The sequence below is a fragment of the Ambystoma mexicanum genome, chromosome 14 (assembly GCF_040938575.1).
Source record: "Ambystoma mexicanum isolate Mex_15411 chromosome 14, UKY_AmexF1_1, whole genome shotgun sequence".
In the NCBI taxonomy this organism is placed as follows: Eukaryota; Metazoa; Chordata; class Amphibia; order Caudata; family Ambystomatidae; genus Ambystoma; species Ambystoma mexicanum.
This window is the reverse complement of record NC_090940.1, coordinates 383,317,756-383,335,716: the sequence shown is the minus strand read 5'-3', so window position 1 is coordinate 383,335,716 and position 17,961 is coordinate 383,317,756. Positions and strand designations below refer to the sequence as shown.

The window sequence follows — 17,961 nt, the reverse complement described above, 5'->3', positions numbered from 1 at the left end:
CCCCACCTCGTGAGTAAGGCATCCGTCACTACCGTCATCTGCGGCCATGCTTGCCAAAAAGATTCTCCCTTCAGAATGTTGTCCTCGCAGGCCCACCACAGAAGATCCTGTGCGACCCTGCTTGAAATCTGAAGTAGGTCCGACATCCTTCCTGAGAATTGGGACCATTGAGTTCTGAGAGCCCATTGAAGGTACCTCATCCTCAGGCGGGCGTCTGGAACCAGGAAAATGCAGGATGCCATGAGGCCAAGCAACCTCAAAAAAATTGAAGGCAGGGAGACACTGGGCACTTAGGAATTTGGTGACCATCTGTAGAATGTCTTGAGCACTCACCTCGGTTGGCAAGCTCTTTCCCAAGGATGTATTCAGAACAGCTCTGATGAACTGGAGTTTCTAAGAAGGTGTCATATGGGACTTCTTGTAATTGATTGAGGGAGAAGCTCAGTCGTTGAAGGGAGTGGCTGGTGACGTTGAGATGATCCAAGACTTGTTCGGGAGAACACGCCCTGATCAGACAATCGTCCAGGTAAGGGTAGACGTGAATCCCTCCCTCTCCTGAGACTGGCTGCAACTACCGCCATCAGTTTGGTGAAAACCCTCGGGCGGACGTCAGCCGGAATGGCAGAATTCGAAATTGATAATGAGAACCGGCTGCCGCGAACCTCAGGTATTTTCTGTGCAGAGATGGATTGGCACATGAAAATAAGAATCCTGAAGGTGCAATGACACCATCCAATCCTGAATTTGGAGGGCCTGAAGGATCTGAGAAAGTGTGACCATTTTGAACTTGTCCTCCCTGAGGAACTTGTTCAAGTAGCCCAAGTCCAGGATGGATGTAAGTCGTCCGTCCTTTTTGGGTATTAGGAAATAAGGGGAATACCAACCGTTGTTCCTCTCCGCTACAGACACCGGTTCTATAGCGCCTTTCTCTAGCAGGGTTAAAAGGTCCTGCACAAGGAGCAGATCTGTAATCCTCAAAGAGTGTTTACCTTGTGGATTGTCCTGAGGTCTCTGTAAAAAAGGAAGGCAGTAACTGTGGGATATGGTTTCCAAGGAACAAGCATCCAAAGTAATGTCTCGCCATTTTTCTAGATGCTGAGACAGTCTGCCCCCACTGATGAACAGTGACTCAAGACCTCAGAGGTTTTGAGGCAGCTGATGCAGTGGCATATGGTAAGGATGCCCCTGCTTGAGCTGGCTTTGCACCTCTCCCTCGTCCACTAGGCAATCTTCTTTGGCCCCTTTGACCAGACATTCCTCCCGCTCTTACAACTGAGGAGTAGTAGCGAAAAGATCTACCCCTCCAAGCTTGTCCAATAGGTCGAAAAGGCTGAGGTTGCCTAATAGTGGCACCTAAAGATTTGGCTGCCGCCTTCGAGGTCTGCAACTTCTCAAGACTCTTGTCAGCCTTGTTTGCCAAAAAGGTGAGAACCGTCAAAGGGCATGTTGAGAAGTATGGATTGCACATCCGGGGAAAAACCCAACTTCCTTAACCACGCAAATCTGCGCATAACGGTGCTAGTAGCCGTGCCTCTGCTCAGAGGCGTTGCCAGCAGAATCCAGACCTAACTCAAGAGACTCACACATAGCTTCTTTGCCGTCTATAACTATGGCTAAGAACCAGCCTCTGTCATCCCCTTCGGGAATGTGCACGGCCGTCATTAAATGCAGTCCCATAGAGTGAACATACATTTTGCAAGGGCACATGTGGAGTTGGCAGATTTGAGTGCCATACTCCCTGCAGAAAATACCTTCCTTGCCCATCCATCTACTCTTTTGTCATCCCTATGTGGAGGGATGGTAGGGTAAGCCGCTTTCTTAGAAGTTGCAGTAGCTGCCTGTACCACCAGACTCTGTGGAGTGGGGTGTTTTGACAGGTTGTCAGGGTCACTACTGGAAGGGCGGTACTTCTTGGTCAAGTTTTTATTTACAGCCGGATTGGTTTCCGGTGTTTCCCAATTCATCGCCATCCTTTTTTACAGGACAATGTGAAAAGGTAATATGGGAACTGTCTGTCAGGTCATCCTGTTTGAATGACAATGGAGGCCTACTCCTCCCCATGTAGTCTCCTACCTTAGACATGAGTTGTCTGTAAGATGCATCAGTATGCTCCCCTGCCTCTGGTCTCCCAAACTCCAACTCAGGTGAGGTGTCTACCCAACTGGCAGTCTGCAGGTTGTCATAGAGGTCCCTCAACCTTGACTCCTCTGATATAAAACTTTCTGGTACAATTGGAGGTCAAATGGAGCCTAGTTATCTGAGGGCTCATTCTCCTCATATATAGAAGTAAGATACTTAAAATAGTCTTTTCTCGGTAGAGGCACATAGGTCTTCTCAGGTATGAGGGGTTTTATGAAAAATGGATTCAAAGCTGTAGGAGCCGTCAAAACCTTTTTTATAGGCGCCAGAGACTTTGGTGGGGCAGTCGGCATTGATGGCGCAGCTGTCCATGATGGCGCAGCTGGCGTCGATGCCTTTGGCGTCGAAGTCGACATCGAGGGTTTGACTGACATCGAAGACGCCGCCGGCGTCGATGGAGTCAAGAACTTCGACCTCTGCTTGTGCTTTCGGCTTGACAGATCCTTCGATGTTACGTCATCGGATTGAGGCCTATACGGCTCCAGATGAGGATCATGCCTTCGTCCCAGGCTTGAGGGCGTGCAGGATTTAGGTTGAGAATTTTACTTCCCGGCTTCTTTCGAATACGCGGTAGGAGGATGGCTTGGAGGCTTCTGTTTTTTACATATTTTGAGCTTCTCTGCTCTGAAGGCCTCCCACTGGGCCAGAGTGGATTTCTTCTTTGAGCAAAATACCCTCTCAGGTGAAGTGTCCGGCGAAGTCAAAGAAGGCGACCTATGGTGCCTCTACTTAAGACTTCTTCGACGACGAAGAGGAGGAGGAGGAGGAGTGGTGGGAGCCACTCCTCGATCTCAACTGATTAACCTTCTTCTCCTGAGGAGAGTTGCCTCTCGACTCGTCGGTCGAAGGCTTTTTGGTTTCCGGTAAGAGATTTGGGGTTTAGACCTACTGTCAACTTCCCCTTTCGTTCTTTCAAGGCCTTTCCTGTCATCGACTGGCACTTGGATCAGTCCGAGTGTTATGGTCTACTCCGAGGCACTACAAACATATACGATGAGGATCGGTGTTAGGAAAGATTTCATAATTGTATATAATTTTCCCCTCATGTGTACACCCCAAAACTTTTTGCTGCTGTTTAGACACCATTGACTGACTGACAGAGAAGCACAGCCTTCAGCTGCACTTCTCTGGGCTTTCGCTCACTTTTTATGGGGAAACTGACATGCCTTTAAGACAGCCGGTACTGGGAGACTTTGTTTCCCTTAGTCCTTTTCCCGTGTTGCAACTTTCGTGCAACATGTAACAAGTGTGCAATGTATCTTACCATACAGCACACTTGGGTCTATAGTAATTTCCACTGGCCCTAGGTACTCTCGGTGGACTTTTTATGAACTGTGCAGATGTGTTATGGACAGGACTGGTGGCAGCTATCTTTTCGCATTATTTTTAACCCTTTCCTGTCATGTTAACCGTGTTAAACACGTTTGCCACAAATAGGTGGCCTGGCTCCAAAATGGCCATGCCACAAAGTTCTTTGTCCTGTCCTTTGGCCATTTTGCCCCTTCACCTTCCCCAGGTCGAGTCGACTTGGGTCAGTCCTTATTTGGTCATGCACTTTCCCGCGAAACCCAATGCTTTCGCAGGCTTCTGCATGCCTTGTGTGTGTGCCCCCAGGATGTGGGCTGGAACGTCTGAGTCATATACACATCCTGGGTGCCAGAGAGTCTGGAGTGCCATTAATGACTGGGACCACCGTGGTCTGTGATTGGTCCACGTATGGAGTGTGTGTTCGTGAGCAGATCTCCCATTGGGTCCACTTCGATTTGGCACAAAGGGAACTTTGGATAAGAGGAGGCCAAAAACGCCCATACCATGTCGATCTCCTGAGTTCTCACTGAACAAAGGATAGGATCCAAGTATCCTGCAACTACGAAGCCGAGTCGAGGAACCGCTGGTGACCCGCTGGAAGGTTTGGCAACCTGAGCCTGCTGTGGTCCCGTGGGACCCCTCTGCATCTGGTCGTCCTAGAAGGTCTGCGAAGACGCTTCGACCCATTGGAATAGTGGGACCAACTATTTTTGGCACCTTCAAGTAAGCTTTCTCGGATGTGTCCCTGGGCCAACCAGTGGGCTGACCAGCTTACCCAGTTACTTTGCTCTGTCAACGCTGCCGTTTCGAGGAGGCCCTCGAAACTTGGTATACTGTTAGCACTGTGTCCCCGGCATCCTCACACCGAGTTTCGTACACTTAGCATTCCCAGGTCTGAAGTGAGACGAGTGCGCCAGGGCTGGAGTGAACGCGGTTACCGTGTTGCCCTGCCGCGGCAATGTCTTTTGCAAGTATGCTGCATTTGTGACCCTCTTGCCCCTGAAGCTTGCTGCAGTGAAACTGGGTCGATTCATCTACCTGGAGCGGAGAAATCGCCACTGTCCCATTTGGGAATCATCGCTGTATCTCAGGAACTGAAAGCCGCTGAGACGTCCTTTTTGTTGTGTTCGAACCTACAACCCGAGTGGACTGAACGGGCAAAGTTTGGGTCCGAGTGCGCCTTGGACCGGTGAAGACTTCCAACAAGAACCGGTGGCCCCTGGTGCCAAGAGCCACTTTTACGCACGAGTGGCCCCTGGGGGCCCCTCTCCTTTCCACTGCTAGTGCGAACTAGCGGCTCTCTGGAACTGCCTCTGCCTTCAAGTGGAGGTCCTCCCAGAATAGCGGGACCTTGTTCTGCATCGCCTCATCCATCTTCCCGAGCTGCTAGAAACACCTGAAGAGACCCTGTTTTGCCCATTGGAACAACCGTGTGCACTTGCATTGCATGTACTATTGAGCACAAGGCTCCTCTCTTCTTAGGGCTTGGGTTGCCTCGTAGTTAGGTGTATTGTCGATGTCGAACGGGGCCTAAAGACTATCTGCACTGCCCATTTCCTTCCCCTCTAGGTTGTCGATATATTTTGTGCATTTTACCCTTTAGACCCCAATTGTCTTGTATATACATTGGAGGTCATTACAACCTTGGTGCTAAGTGCACCAACTTTACCACCATGGTGTAAACTTTGTTTACACCATGGTGGATGGCGGATTTTCCGCCCCATTCCAAGATGAGTGGGGCGGTAAATCCCCATTTCCCATTTTCCCTTCCCCATTCCCATTTTTGCCCCATAGGGCATAATGGGAGTGGGGAAGGCGCTAATTACGCCGCCGTAAATTACGGCAGCGTAATTAGCACCATGGCGGGTTAGCGCCATGGATTTTAACGCCTGCTGAAAGCAGGCGTTAAAATCAGAATCAGGCGTTAAGGGTTAACGGTGTAGTTAACCCTCAACGCCTGAGTTGTAATGAGGGCCATTGTATTGATAGTTTTGTGTTGGTTTAGTAGTGTTACTGTGATTCTTTGGCTATGGTCTATGTTACAAAGGCCTTGTAATAAATGTGTCTATATTTTTGATATAACACCTGTCTGGAGTAATTTGTAAGTGTCCTTGCTTTGTGTGCTCATTGAGGTCCTTCAGTCACCCTCACCCCTCCTGAGACTTAGTCTTGACCGCCTGCCATAGCTACCCTGATTAGTCTGGCTTGTCCAGAGGTTACCCTGTTCCAAGAAACTAGGCTGGCCTTCTGAACCTCTGCCCCTCCACTTTTTGAACCCAGTGTTCGGGGTTGTCGGTGTCGACGAAGATGACATTTTCTCTCCATTTCTCGAAGTAAAGAAGTTTTCGTCATGAAGTGAAGAAGTGAGCCGTATTACTCGATAGCAATAGCATTCGTGGAAAAACTAAACAAAAGCCAACGGGCACTGCAGGTGCTATATATGCCTTCGATGACATCATCCTCGGGACAAAGGCCATCGAGGGACATCGATCGACACCATCGACGCACAGAGCCCTCTGCCAAAAAAATATGTGGGAAGACACAATCCATTTGAAAAAAACCTTTAGGTAATCATACCTTACAGAAGGCGGGTTTTGGAGAGGATTTATAACTAGCACTGACAATTACAACAGATTTAGGTCTTATATGGTGAAAATGTTTTGAGAGTTCATCCACTTTCACATATGGCATAGAAAACACTTTGGGTCTTAAGGCAAGTTCAAGGGTTTTCATTTTTTTTTAATTTGGCCCAGGGCTATCCCTCTCTCTCTTGCTTCCTCTTGTTTACCCACTGTGGCCAAGGCCTCCGTAACCAGTGCTTAATTTGTGGGGGTGTTTGTCAGGGCTCAGCCCTGGCACTTAGTTTGCCAGACTCAATATAATAATGATGTGCTGTTCTAACAACTTTATTACTTTAACTGTCAATCAGTAGTAGTCACAAAACAAGCAAAAACAGTTTGCCCTGATCACATGTCTCTGCATCATGAGCTGGCTCATTGTAACTCATGAGAATGATGACCCGCACTGGAGCAGCAGTGCTAGTTATTCATTTTCATGATTACCAATGAGGTGAACAGGATGGTGAACTTTGCTTCTGACATCCTGACGACTGTCTCATTAATAGGTTTTGTTGAGGCAGGGATGCCCCTCATAGAGTTAGGGATAGTGAGGCCTTTTCCAACCCCTTTTATTATTTAAATAAAAGCATTTGGTATCTACCTGTGTCTATCTCTTTACTCCGACCCCTCACACTATATGGCACAAAAAAAGTCTATATGTATATGCATCTTTGTTTCCACAAGACACTCGCCTTCAAAGAAGATTTTCTATTAAATATCGTTTCTCAATAAATGTTGATGTTTAAACTGTGCCGCTAGTTGGACAGACCAAACAAGGACATTAAACTTGACACATTATCAGTCCATGTAAAATGGGCACAATGTTTGAAAGAACTTCATTTTCCAAAATGCTAATTAAGATGTCTATTAAGACAGACACCTTTGTCAATAATTCACAGTAAGTCTAAACAGGACTGTCAGTTTAGGAATAGAGGAATAATTGTGCCAGCTTGATATGAACATCTCTCTTACCTCAGGGGGTCCACTGAAGGAATATGAATACAGTATTGGCTGAACCATAATTAATGACTGGGTCAGGTCTTGACGCATGAAATGATGCCTGTAGTAGGAGCTCTCATCAGGGCTGTTGTTAAATACTTGAAGGAAGGGTGACCTTCGTAAATGAAACATAAACTGTAAGACAAAATACAGTACATATAAAAAGTCTGTTGGTGTACCACATTCTTCAATAGCACAATGATTTTTCAATTTCCCATGGTTGAACCATGCACAAAACAAATGAGAACATTATGTACAAAGTAATACCGGTAAACTTGGGTTACAAAATGCAGCCAAAACCACGACCCGAACCGGGATTTTGGGTTTTGGGGTAAATGGGGTGACGTTGAGGGTGTGGGTTGTTGTTGGGGAGGATTTGGTTTATTCAGAGGCAGTTTTGGGTAGATGCTCCAGTTATTTCTTCAAGAGGTCAATGAGAATTGGCGAGCTCAGTACACGCGTCATTCAAGTTTTTGGCGTATAACGTACGAGGTATGAATTCCCATATGAAGAGGAAGAAATTGGAGGCGTTTCTGAAGCGGGAAAATGCTGATGTGCTGTTGCTACAGGAAATGCATATTAGAAAGAAGGATAGGCATTTGACAAGGCTAAAATCGTTTCCCCTGATGAGTCAAACCAATGCCTTTGACAAGAGATTCGGGGTTATGATATCCTTCCAGAACACATTGAACGTGTAAGTGCAGAAACCGATGCTGAACCCAGAGGGTTGGTATGTGTTGGTGCAATTTCTTAGAGAAGGTGTTCCCTATACTTTGGTGTCTCTTTATGCGCCAAAATACAGGTTAGGATGGACTTTGAAGGAATGTGTTGACACTGTTAGAAAACTTTGTGGTGGGGGAGATCATGTTAGCTGGGGATTTTAATTCGGCCTGGGACCCAACGTGTAGATAGGAGTGCAAGCGAGTTGACTAGAGTGACAGGCCCTTCGGGCCGCCTGCTGCGGAGGATTGATCTTTTGGCCCTTAGGGATACACGGAGGGTTCTTAAAGTAGCGAAAGGGGATACATCTATTTTTCACATTTCCATGAGTCCATGTACAGAATTGATTACATTTGGGTTTCTGCTACTCTCATGGGCAGGGTGGGTAATGCAGATCTCAGGACTATTTCCCTGTCAGATCATGCACCATGCTTCCTGACAATTGCGACTCCGGGCAAGGGAAGTGGTCTCTGGAGATGGAAATTCCCGGCAGAACAATGAAAGATTCAGTTTTGGTGACTGGAGATGGAAATTCCCAGCAGATCAATGAAATATTCCGTTTTGGCTGAGGAAATAGGGGACAAGATAGATATTTTCTTTTCCGAGAATTAGACGCTGGGGATTCAGAGGGACGTCCTTTGGGATACCTTTAAGGCAGTGGTGCACTACATGCGGCCGGAGGGCCAAAAGCGGCCCTTTGGGACATTATTTATGACCCTCCAAGTCCGATGAGTTTAATGATGAATTGTTGCCTGCCCTGAAGTCAGTCTCCAGGTCTGTCATGTCTGAAGCCTCTGTGGTCCAGTTTTTGTCTTTGCATGATTCGTGCAGTTTTACTTTTATTTAAAAACAAATTTATTTGTATTATGCAACTGAAATCATAAGTGCGTGGAGTCTTCTGCAGAGTCTTTTGGTTGCGCTTGTGAGAAGACTCTACAGCGTTTGCTCCTGTACCTGTGAGGAACTGTGACCTGCTTCTAGTCTTCTTTTTGTTTCAACTGGTGCTTCCTTCAAAACACCCAGAAAGCCGCGGAGCGGCCGCGGAGTCTGCTGCAGAGTCTTTTGGTCTTTAGGCTCTGCAGGCTCCGCGGCGCCCGCCTAACCTTGCCTCTGAGCTCGCTGGAAACCCGTGCAGATTGACTGCCTTTTACTGCTGGATGCAACGCCTTGACTGCCTTCCTGGTGAGACACACTCCCCCCCCCTCGGGGGCAATCTTCCCCTCCTCATCCCCCCTCTCATTCCTATTCTCCCTTCTACCATTCTCTCCTTTCCCCCCTTTCTTCCCCCCTCTCTTGCACTCCCGCGCTCTCCCACCTTCCCATCTGCTTAGTTCAACTCCTCGTTCCCCTCGGCTTTTAACCTTACGGAGGTTACTTTCTGCTCCGACTTCAGCAGAGACCGCCCCCTCTACCCTCCCCACTGTTTGTGCTCCCTGCGGGCCCCTTGGATTCCACTACCCCCTCTCTGCACTCCTCCACAGACCCACAGACTCCACAGTCCCCCGCGGTCTCACCTGCTCGTCTCCGGCGCCCGCGGCTTCGCTGTTCTCCAGCGTCCGACTGCCACCTGATTGACTGCAGAGCGGACGGCGGGCCCGCGCTCGTACCGCTCCACCTCAGCAAACTCCACCTGCTTATCGCCTACGCCCACATCTTTGCATCTTTGCTGTTCTCCAGCATCTGACTGCCTCCTGCTCGACTACAGAGCGGTCGGCGGGCCCGCGCTTGCACTGCTTCGGCTCACCGCCCTCGACTGCTGATCCTCGGCGACTACGGCCTCGCCGCCTTGCAACGTTTGTCCGTAGCTGTGCTGCCCTGCCTCAACATCTCTGCCTGCAGATCTCCGACGTCCACAGCCTTGCTGTATTCCCGCTGTATTCCCACGTCTGCCTGCCTGCTGAGCGGGCACCTGGCGGACGGTGAGCTCGCGCGGATCACCTCACCTCCACGGATTGGGATTCGCCTCTTCACCTAGATTGACATTCAGCGCCTTCTTAAAAACGTTTTTAAGAAAAATAACAAAAAAAAAAAAAAAAATAATAATTTTGGGAATAGAAGGAAAGAATCAATGAAAGACGTCCGCCCCTAAAGAACTCACTGGCCCATTCTCCCATTGTGCCCATAAAACATCGAACTTCCAACATCTGCCTCCCTGTTGGCATCTACCCCGGAACAAAAGCCATCTCTAACATCATACTTTCAAATTGAAGAAAGCGACGGTCAGTGCGAAATACAAAAAGGAGACCGAAAGAGTTTACCCCTTGGATCCTGCACCACTGACCATCCCTAATATAAAAGCGAAAACAGCAGAAGATCCTAAAGCTTCATCTTACCAAGCTGAAATAACAAAAACCGACATCTACACGCCAACACCGGCCAGGAGACCGAAAGGGTTCGTCCCTTGGATCCTGAACACCACAATATCTACACTATACCTTCAATTACTACTACGAGACAGAAAGGAACACAGCCTTGGTTCCTGCCGCTGTCCAGGAGACCGAAAGGGTTCGTCCCTTGGATCCTGAACGCGACACCATCTAAATTCTACCCTCAACTACTGCTGGGAGACCGAAAGGAATCACATCCTTGGATCCCAACACACTCTGATCATACCATTGCTCAGAGGACTGAAAGGGCTCATCCCCCCGAACCTGAATTCTACATCAATAAAACCCTATCTGCAAAAACCTTTGGGAGACCGAAAGGACAATTTCCTTGGATCCCAATTGAATACATAGTGACCCAACGATGATGACGACAACTCGACCAACCAAGCAACATCCCATCCAACGTCCAAAAACAAGACAAACAACTAAACTAGCAACAGCTAGTACCACAGAGCAAGATCTATTACAGCTAACAATGGAACAATCTTTTAACAAAGTAGCAACCCTTAAAGGAAACCAAAAACCTCTGCCATTAAACCCTCAACCCACACAAGAATCTCAGTTCATCACAGAAATTGATGCAGAAAAGGACAACTTTATCCAGGAAATTCCCCAACCTCCGCCTGAGACACAAATTACTGTAGACACCCAACAACTTAACTCAACAGAGCTGCTACCTCTGGAAATCAAAGCACAAGTCCACAATCCGTGCTCTGAATTTCAACAAGACACTTCACCCGCCTCACCCTCGTGCACTTCGCGACCCCATTCTGAAAGGTCTGAAAACGATCCTTCTGTCAGCCTTAGCAGAAAAGAGCGACCTACAAATTACAATTCCCTTGGTAACAAGACACATGAACATACTCCAAATCTTCCAACCAACATTGAAGAGCATATAAAAACGGCATCTGAACAAAGCCAAGCAAGTGCAACAAACGGCCAAACTTCTGAAACTAGTGTCACATCACACGAAATGAGCACCAAACAAAAAGTAAAAGATATCTTCAATCACCCTGTTGGTAAAGACACCGCACAACACCAGTCAACTGAACTTCGAGAAGACACAAATACCCAACACTCAGCACCGATAACATCTCAACAGAAGAAGAAAGAAAAAGCAAGACTTGCAAGACTCGCGTGGCTTCATACCCACAACTCTATCAAATCCACACTTTCAGTGGACTCTACGACCCCTAAACCAAGAACCAAAGTGGCAAGATTATCAATGGACATTACAGAAATTGAGTCAATAATGACAACCATAGAAAAAAGAAAAGAAATATTTGGAAACATAACAGAACCAAATCAAATTCAATTAACATCGACACTGTGCATCTTGCACGCCACTCAAAACAAACCGTTGAAAAAAGAACCGCAATCTGATCTCGCTGAAGGAAAAACAACTCATATACGCTTCAACTATGACTCAGATGACTCTTATTACACCCCAGATCCCATAACTAAGAACTCTAAATCAAGCAATCCCCAACAAAAGAATGTCAGCGCCACGCAAAATCATGATCCTTCTGAAGAAAACATAAACCTGAGGATTCCTACAACAATGCTAGATCTGCAAAATATGCTCATCGCAACACTCTCCCATGCGATGATCCCTTTCTTGAAATTACACGAAGATATGAAAGACACTATGAAGGATCAAGCAACTCTCCTAGCTTTAATTAATTCAAAACAGATTCACATGGAACACTTTGTTTCAACAGTTGAAACCCGCCTGTCAGTCGAATCAGACGAAACACATCGATGGCAACAAAGACTGGCTGAAATAGCGAGAGATGACCGGCAAGAAAAAACAAAGCTCACAGCAGAATTACTACAGATGCTTAAAGTACATCACCAGCAACAATCGAACATACCAAACGACAAAGGAACCATGAGCCTCCTTCATCCAAACCCAGCACAATACCCAACGGAAACAAGTGCGTCAGACAAACAACAGGCACCAAATGAACCAGACAAAACTACCATCTCTCAAAAGCCAGAGGCACTCAACTTAAATAAAACAACTAAGAAACCAACAGAAGCCTACCACATCTTCGCAAAGGAAAAAACAATAAATGAGGCAAAACCCACACAGCAGAAAAATACCAAAAAACGACAAACGGGATTGCGAGCATTTCTAAGAACCGTGAACCAGAATACTCAACCTCCACAACCACCAAAGCAAAAAAACACAACCCGTACAATACTACCACCTACCAGTACACAGAGATCAAGAGCCCACAATTCAGATACACTCTCAAGTACCGCAACTGATCCCACCGCAATCATCCATTGATGAAGAACTACTCAATTTATCCACTCATGAAGAACAAGCATCAGAAAACAACCCATATTCCTTTCAACCAATAAACCAGGCGGGCTTTATAATAATTGATGAATACTCTTCAGCTCACTAACAACAGCCAAATAAAAATCAAGACAAAAGTAGAGACCTCTCATTAGAAGAAATCTCAGACATTTCGATGGAAAACGAAACACTAGAAGAAACGAGAGACGAAACCTATGATCAAATCTCATCGGGCTCGCTTACGAGAACACTGCAAGATTCTACTGAGCATAACCAAATCCTCCCAATATATGTCAATCCACTACGACAGAATGAAATATGTGAAATCCACATTGAAAATGAAATCAAAAGACTGGAACCAATAATCTTAAATAGAACCAATTTACTTTGTCTCTTTGGCGCAATACCTCACCTGAATAAATTAACAACAAAAGACATTGATCTCATAACCTTCAAAGACGACTCAAATTTAGATAAAATTGTTATAGAGATACCTGATCGTGACAATCAAGACCTCATTCTATCAATGCGAGCCCAATTACAAAAACTTGTTTTCACATGTTGGGCTACAACATATACAAGACTACCCAATAAACAGAAGAACAAAGAAACCACAAGGAGCGAGAAAAAGAACAACTACTACCAAACAAAATCAGATACGGTAGATCAGTTACCCGAACATAACAGACTTGACAGATGCCTAAGTAACCCACCACAAACACGTCAATCACGCAGAAATGATCTACTGAGTAGAACAAACTACGACTCCGACACCTCTTTCACAGACACTGTATTTATGGAAGACTTAATACGAACACGCCAACCTCTCAGAGCCGAAGCGATCAGAAGAACCTATGACTCTGAAACCTCATTCACAGATACTGCATTTACCAACGACTCTACAATGTCGAATTCATAACAACTAATCGAGCTCGGGTTCACATGGTCTCTCTGTTCGTGGAACACTAGAGGGAACCTACACCTTTTTACGAACCCATCTACTGAACTTGATCAATACCAAATTATATGCCTTCAGGAAACCTGGCTCAGTGACCCACCAGCATGCGACGGTTTTATCACATTTCTCAATACGGCTATTGTGCAAAAACAAGGAAGACCTGCATCTGGACTCCTCACCTTAATCAAGATAAACCCCTACAGCACAGTAATGACCTCTGAAAACATAAACCCTTGGACCCAACTCACTACACTGACCTGTACAAAGATTGATCAAAATGGAGAAAGTAAAAATAACTCAATACTTTTAATCCTAAACCTATATTGGAACCCAGCAGCAATAACAATGGATGCTTTCCTAGATGGAGTGTTCCTGTCAATTGACAAAGCTACAAGAAAACATCAAATACTGGAAATAATAATCTGCGGCGACTTGAACATCAAGCTCCACAACAAGAATGGCTGCCTGTTAACCCTCTCAGAACTCTCCCCAAAAGCAAGGAGATGGATTAAAGAAATCACGACACGAAATCTGACTCTCTTGAACCATGCAACTACCTCTACACCCTACACCCCAACATGGACCAGAGGATCATCTCATGCAATTATCGATTATATATTTCTATCGGAGAGCCTACAGCAATCAGTCACAAAAGTACAAACGCTACCCACCGACAAAAGCGATCATAATCAACTCACTGTTCACTCTCAACCTTTCACCCAAATAAGTGAACCAGCAATATCACCGGTGCTCGAGCTAAATGGTACAATATCAAGACTAAGGATTCCACAACCAACTCTAGCCACTCTCCCAAAAAAACTTCGAGAGGCCAACTTGACAGATCATGAAAAACTCAACTATGAATGGATATTACTTCCTTTCCGACAAACCATCAAAAACCGTCTTCATAAAGACCACCGTCACACATACAATCCAGAAATTGCTGAAAGAAAAAAATGTCTAAACCGAACAATACGACAGCTAAAGAAAACCTCATCTGCACAGAGTAGGAATCAGATTAAATCCTTGAAACAGAACCATTCCAATTGGATCAAATCTCAAAAAATCGTCATCCAACAAGCAGACGCAGAAAACATACTCAAACTCCATAAGACTCACAATACCAGAGAGCTCTGGAACCTCCTCAATGACAACCATCAAAAACAACACAAACTTACAGCTAACGTGCCACAAGAAACTTGGATAACCCATTTTGCGAACATCTATGCATCACGAAGAACAGACCCTCAGAACACAATGTCTGTAATAGAACCAACATGGAAAGTACATGTGGAATTCGAAGACTTCATGCAATTGATCAAAAATTTTAACACCTCCAGAGCACCGGGCCCTAACGGCCTATCCAATGCTGTCATTGAACAAGACCCAACTGCCTGGGCGAACTTCTTGTGCCACATTACAATTTTGATCAACACACTTCACCGAATACCCAACTCTTGGGAGGTCGGCAATAATTGTACCAATTCACAAGCAAGGACCAAGGGAAGATCCTCAAAATTTCCGTCCGATTGCCCTCCTCGATCCGATAGGGAAACTATTTGCAGCAGTACTCTTAAAACAACTAACCACATGGGCTACAAAAAACAACAAATTCTCAACTAAGCAAACAGGATTCACGGCCAACGTTGGAACAAATCTCAATTTGATATTTATTATTACAACTAATCAAACATGAAGCCATCAATTCTAACACCAACATATATGCAGCATTCATTGACCTAAAGATGGCCTTTGATGCAATCTCACGTGAAAAACTATGGGCAAAACTTAGAACATGGAATTGCCCGCCGAATATCCTTGAACCGATCATCCTACTGTACTCAGAAACATCCATAAAAGTAAGATTAACGAAACAAGGAGCTACAACTTCTGCTATACCAACAGCAAATGGACTAAAACAAGGATGCCCCCTGGCAGCAACACTCTACAATCTGTACACTGCTGACATTTAAGAACATCTAACATCCAACAAAACCAACCCTCCAAAAATCAACTCGATACCAGTTCCGGCAATGGCATATGCAGACGATATTGTTCTGCTAGACAAAACACCAACTGGACAACAAGCCTCTCTGACAGCCTTGAGTCAATACATGGAAACTAATGAATTATCAATCAACACTGGGAAAACCAAGAAAATGATTCTCACGAAACCATCCACAAAAAAATCATACCAACCGACTTTTACCATTAACGACTCCAAAATTGAAATTGTGATATCCTTTAAATACCTTGGCATTCCAATAAATCAATCCAAAACAGAAGACCAATGGATAGACAAAATTGATCAAACAGCGCAAACCCTATCAAGACAAGGATGTATACTTCATAGAAAATATGGCAAGTTTTCTTTCAATCCCATCATCGCCTATTACAGACAGAAGTACATACCAATATTAACATACGAAACAGAGGCAATGCTGAATGCCTACACAATTAACTGGACGAAATACGAATCAATATTTTGGCAAAAAATCCTTCGGCTTCCACAAACATACCCAATGCCAAGAATACGCTATGAACTGGCAACCCAGTCAATCGACTCCTTTGTACAATGGAAAAGATTAGACATTTACCGCAAAATACTTAGATGAAAAAACACCAGCTATCCAAATTCTACGAGCAAAAGAAAACACCTTTAACACTACAATACTACAAAAATGGAAAGCCTCAATGAGAACTGAAATGGAAAACGAAGATATATCAGAAGAATTCCTCACGCTTCGCCCACAACATGCAAAAATAAAACTCTTGCATAATGACTGGATAAAGACCGATCAAAAAAAGAATACTTACAAACAGAATCTTCAGTGCACAAAAGACGATAGAAAAATTAATGAACCACCAGCCTACTTGCAAATCTTCCCAGACCAAACCATTCGTACAATCTTTCTAAAAGTACATCTGAACATTCTTTCCACAAATTCATACTTATCTATAACAAGACAGATTGATTCTGTAAACAACTACTGCCGGTTCTGCAAAGGCAAATAAATAGCTGAAACTATTTTCCACTTGGTCATGGAATGCAAAGAACTCTCCCCTCAATGTAAACAATTTGGAACGTTCTTTCAACTGTCAGCCAAACAAATGACCACTCAAGAAAGGTGGGCCACACTCCTCAGCGGTAATAATAACAAATACATCTACACAATTGTTCTTTTTCTAAGCTCTATACTCGAACTAAACAAAAAAAAAATAAAAAAAATACACAACAATAATTGCATTTTATAGCACTAAGCTTACATACGAACAAAATCTGGGAAATGATGAAAAAGTTTACAAATAAACTATATCATCAAAAAAAAAGTGATAATGCCATTTAAATGCTATGTATCACGCGTTACACTAGAAAAGTAATAGATAAAAAGTACACCTTAAAACCCATTTTAAAAAAAAAATCAAATTCATGCACTGATGCACTTTCTACTCGCTCATTCCTATGGATAGTTCGGCCCTCTGTGTGGTACATTCGCCCCTCCAGTGAAACAAGTCGTTTACTCCTGCTTTAAGGTAATCAATCGGGGAGAACCTAAAGCAGCGAAAGTGAGGAGGATAAGCAGTGTGGCGCAATGTAAAAAGAGCTGGAAGAGCAGTTGAGGGCAACGATGACAGAGTCAACGAAGAAGAAATTGAGGCCGCTGCAAAAGGCGCTTTGATCTATCGAGGGTCAATTGCATCTAATTTGCATGCATCGTGCAATGTCTTCTTTGCTATATGGAAAGCAGAGCTACTATGTCAGATCAAATAAGGCCCACTATTTATTGGCAAGGAAGATGAGAGTACGTACTGCAGCTCAGAGAATTATTAAGGTTAAAAGTAGTGGCAGGATTCCAAGATGGACAAGGGCTCCCGGCCAGGTCTTGACAAAAGGAGGAAATATAAGCTGGATCCAGACACCTTACAAGTGGGCCTTCACCTGACATGAAGGGGAGAAATACACCTAGGGAGAGCCCAGAGCAGCCAGTGCAGCAACGAAATGCAAGGCGAGGGGGGTGGGGGAGGGGGTGATCGAGAACCCCCCTGAGAGAATGAGCGTGCTCTGAGCTTGGACCGGCAATCGTGCGTGCGCACTGGCTGAAGCCGGGGAAGGAGAAGTAGGCGACGGCATATGAAGCTCTGCGGGACAACACAACGAAGTGGCCTGCCCACGTGCCTCCAGAGCAGCTGGCAGAAATAAGAGACCGTAAGGGAACACACCGAGGACATTGAAACGCCCGATAGGCGTAGCAAACCCCCCCCGGAGAGGAACCGAACAAAGCTGCACTGAGGCGGACATCAGACATCAAAGGAGGACTGCCCGACCTGCCTGGAAGCCGCAGAGACAGCTGATCCCCGCAGGGAGGAAGAAGGAGGGAGCAGCTAGGACACAGAGCTGGAGCGGAGAGACGCAGACCGCAGGCAAGGCACGGCACGCGGCGGCTGCCAAGGAGAAGGAGACCGGAAGAGCAGCCACCGGAGCAGCCCCACTGAGAAGCGAGGGGAGAGGAGCAGTCCCGCGTG

The 17,961-nt window shown here is 45.5% G+C and overlaps 1 protein-coding gene across 1 annotated transcript in view; it reads right to left on the bottom strand.

Annotated features, from left to right (window-relative positions):
* The window catches only part of SEC23A (SEC23 homolog A, COPII coat complex component), a 1,668,754-nt gene that overhangs the window by 180,107 nt on the left and 1,470,686 nt on the right, over positions 1-17,961 (bottom strand). The window contains exon 16 of the mRNA XM_069637506.1: positions 7,038-7,199. Coding sequence (XP_069493607.1) covers positions 7,038-7,199 — 162 coding nt within the window. The remainder of the gene's footprint in view (positions 1-7,037; positions 7,200-17,961) is intronic.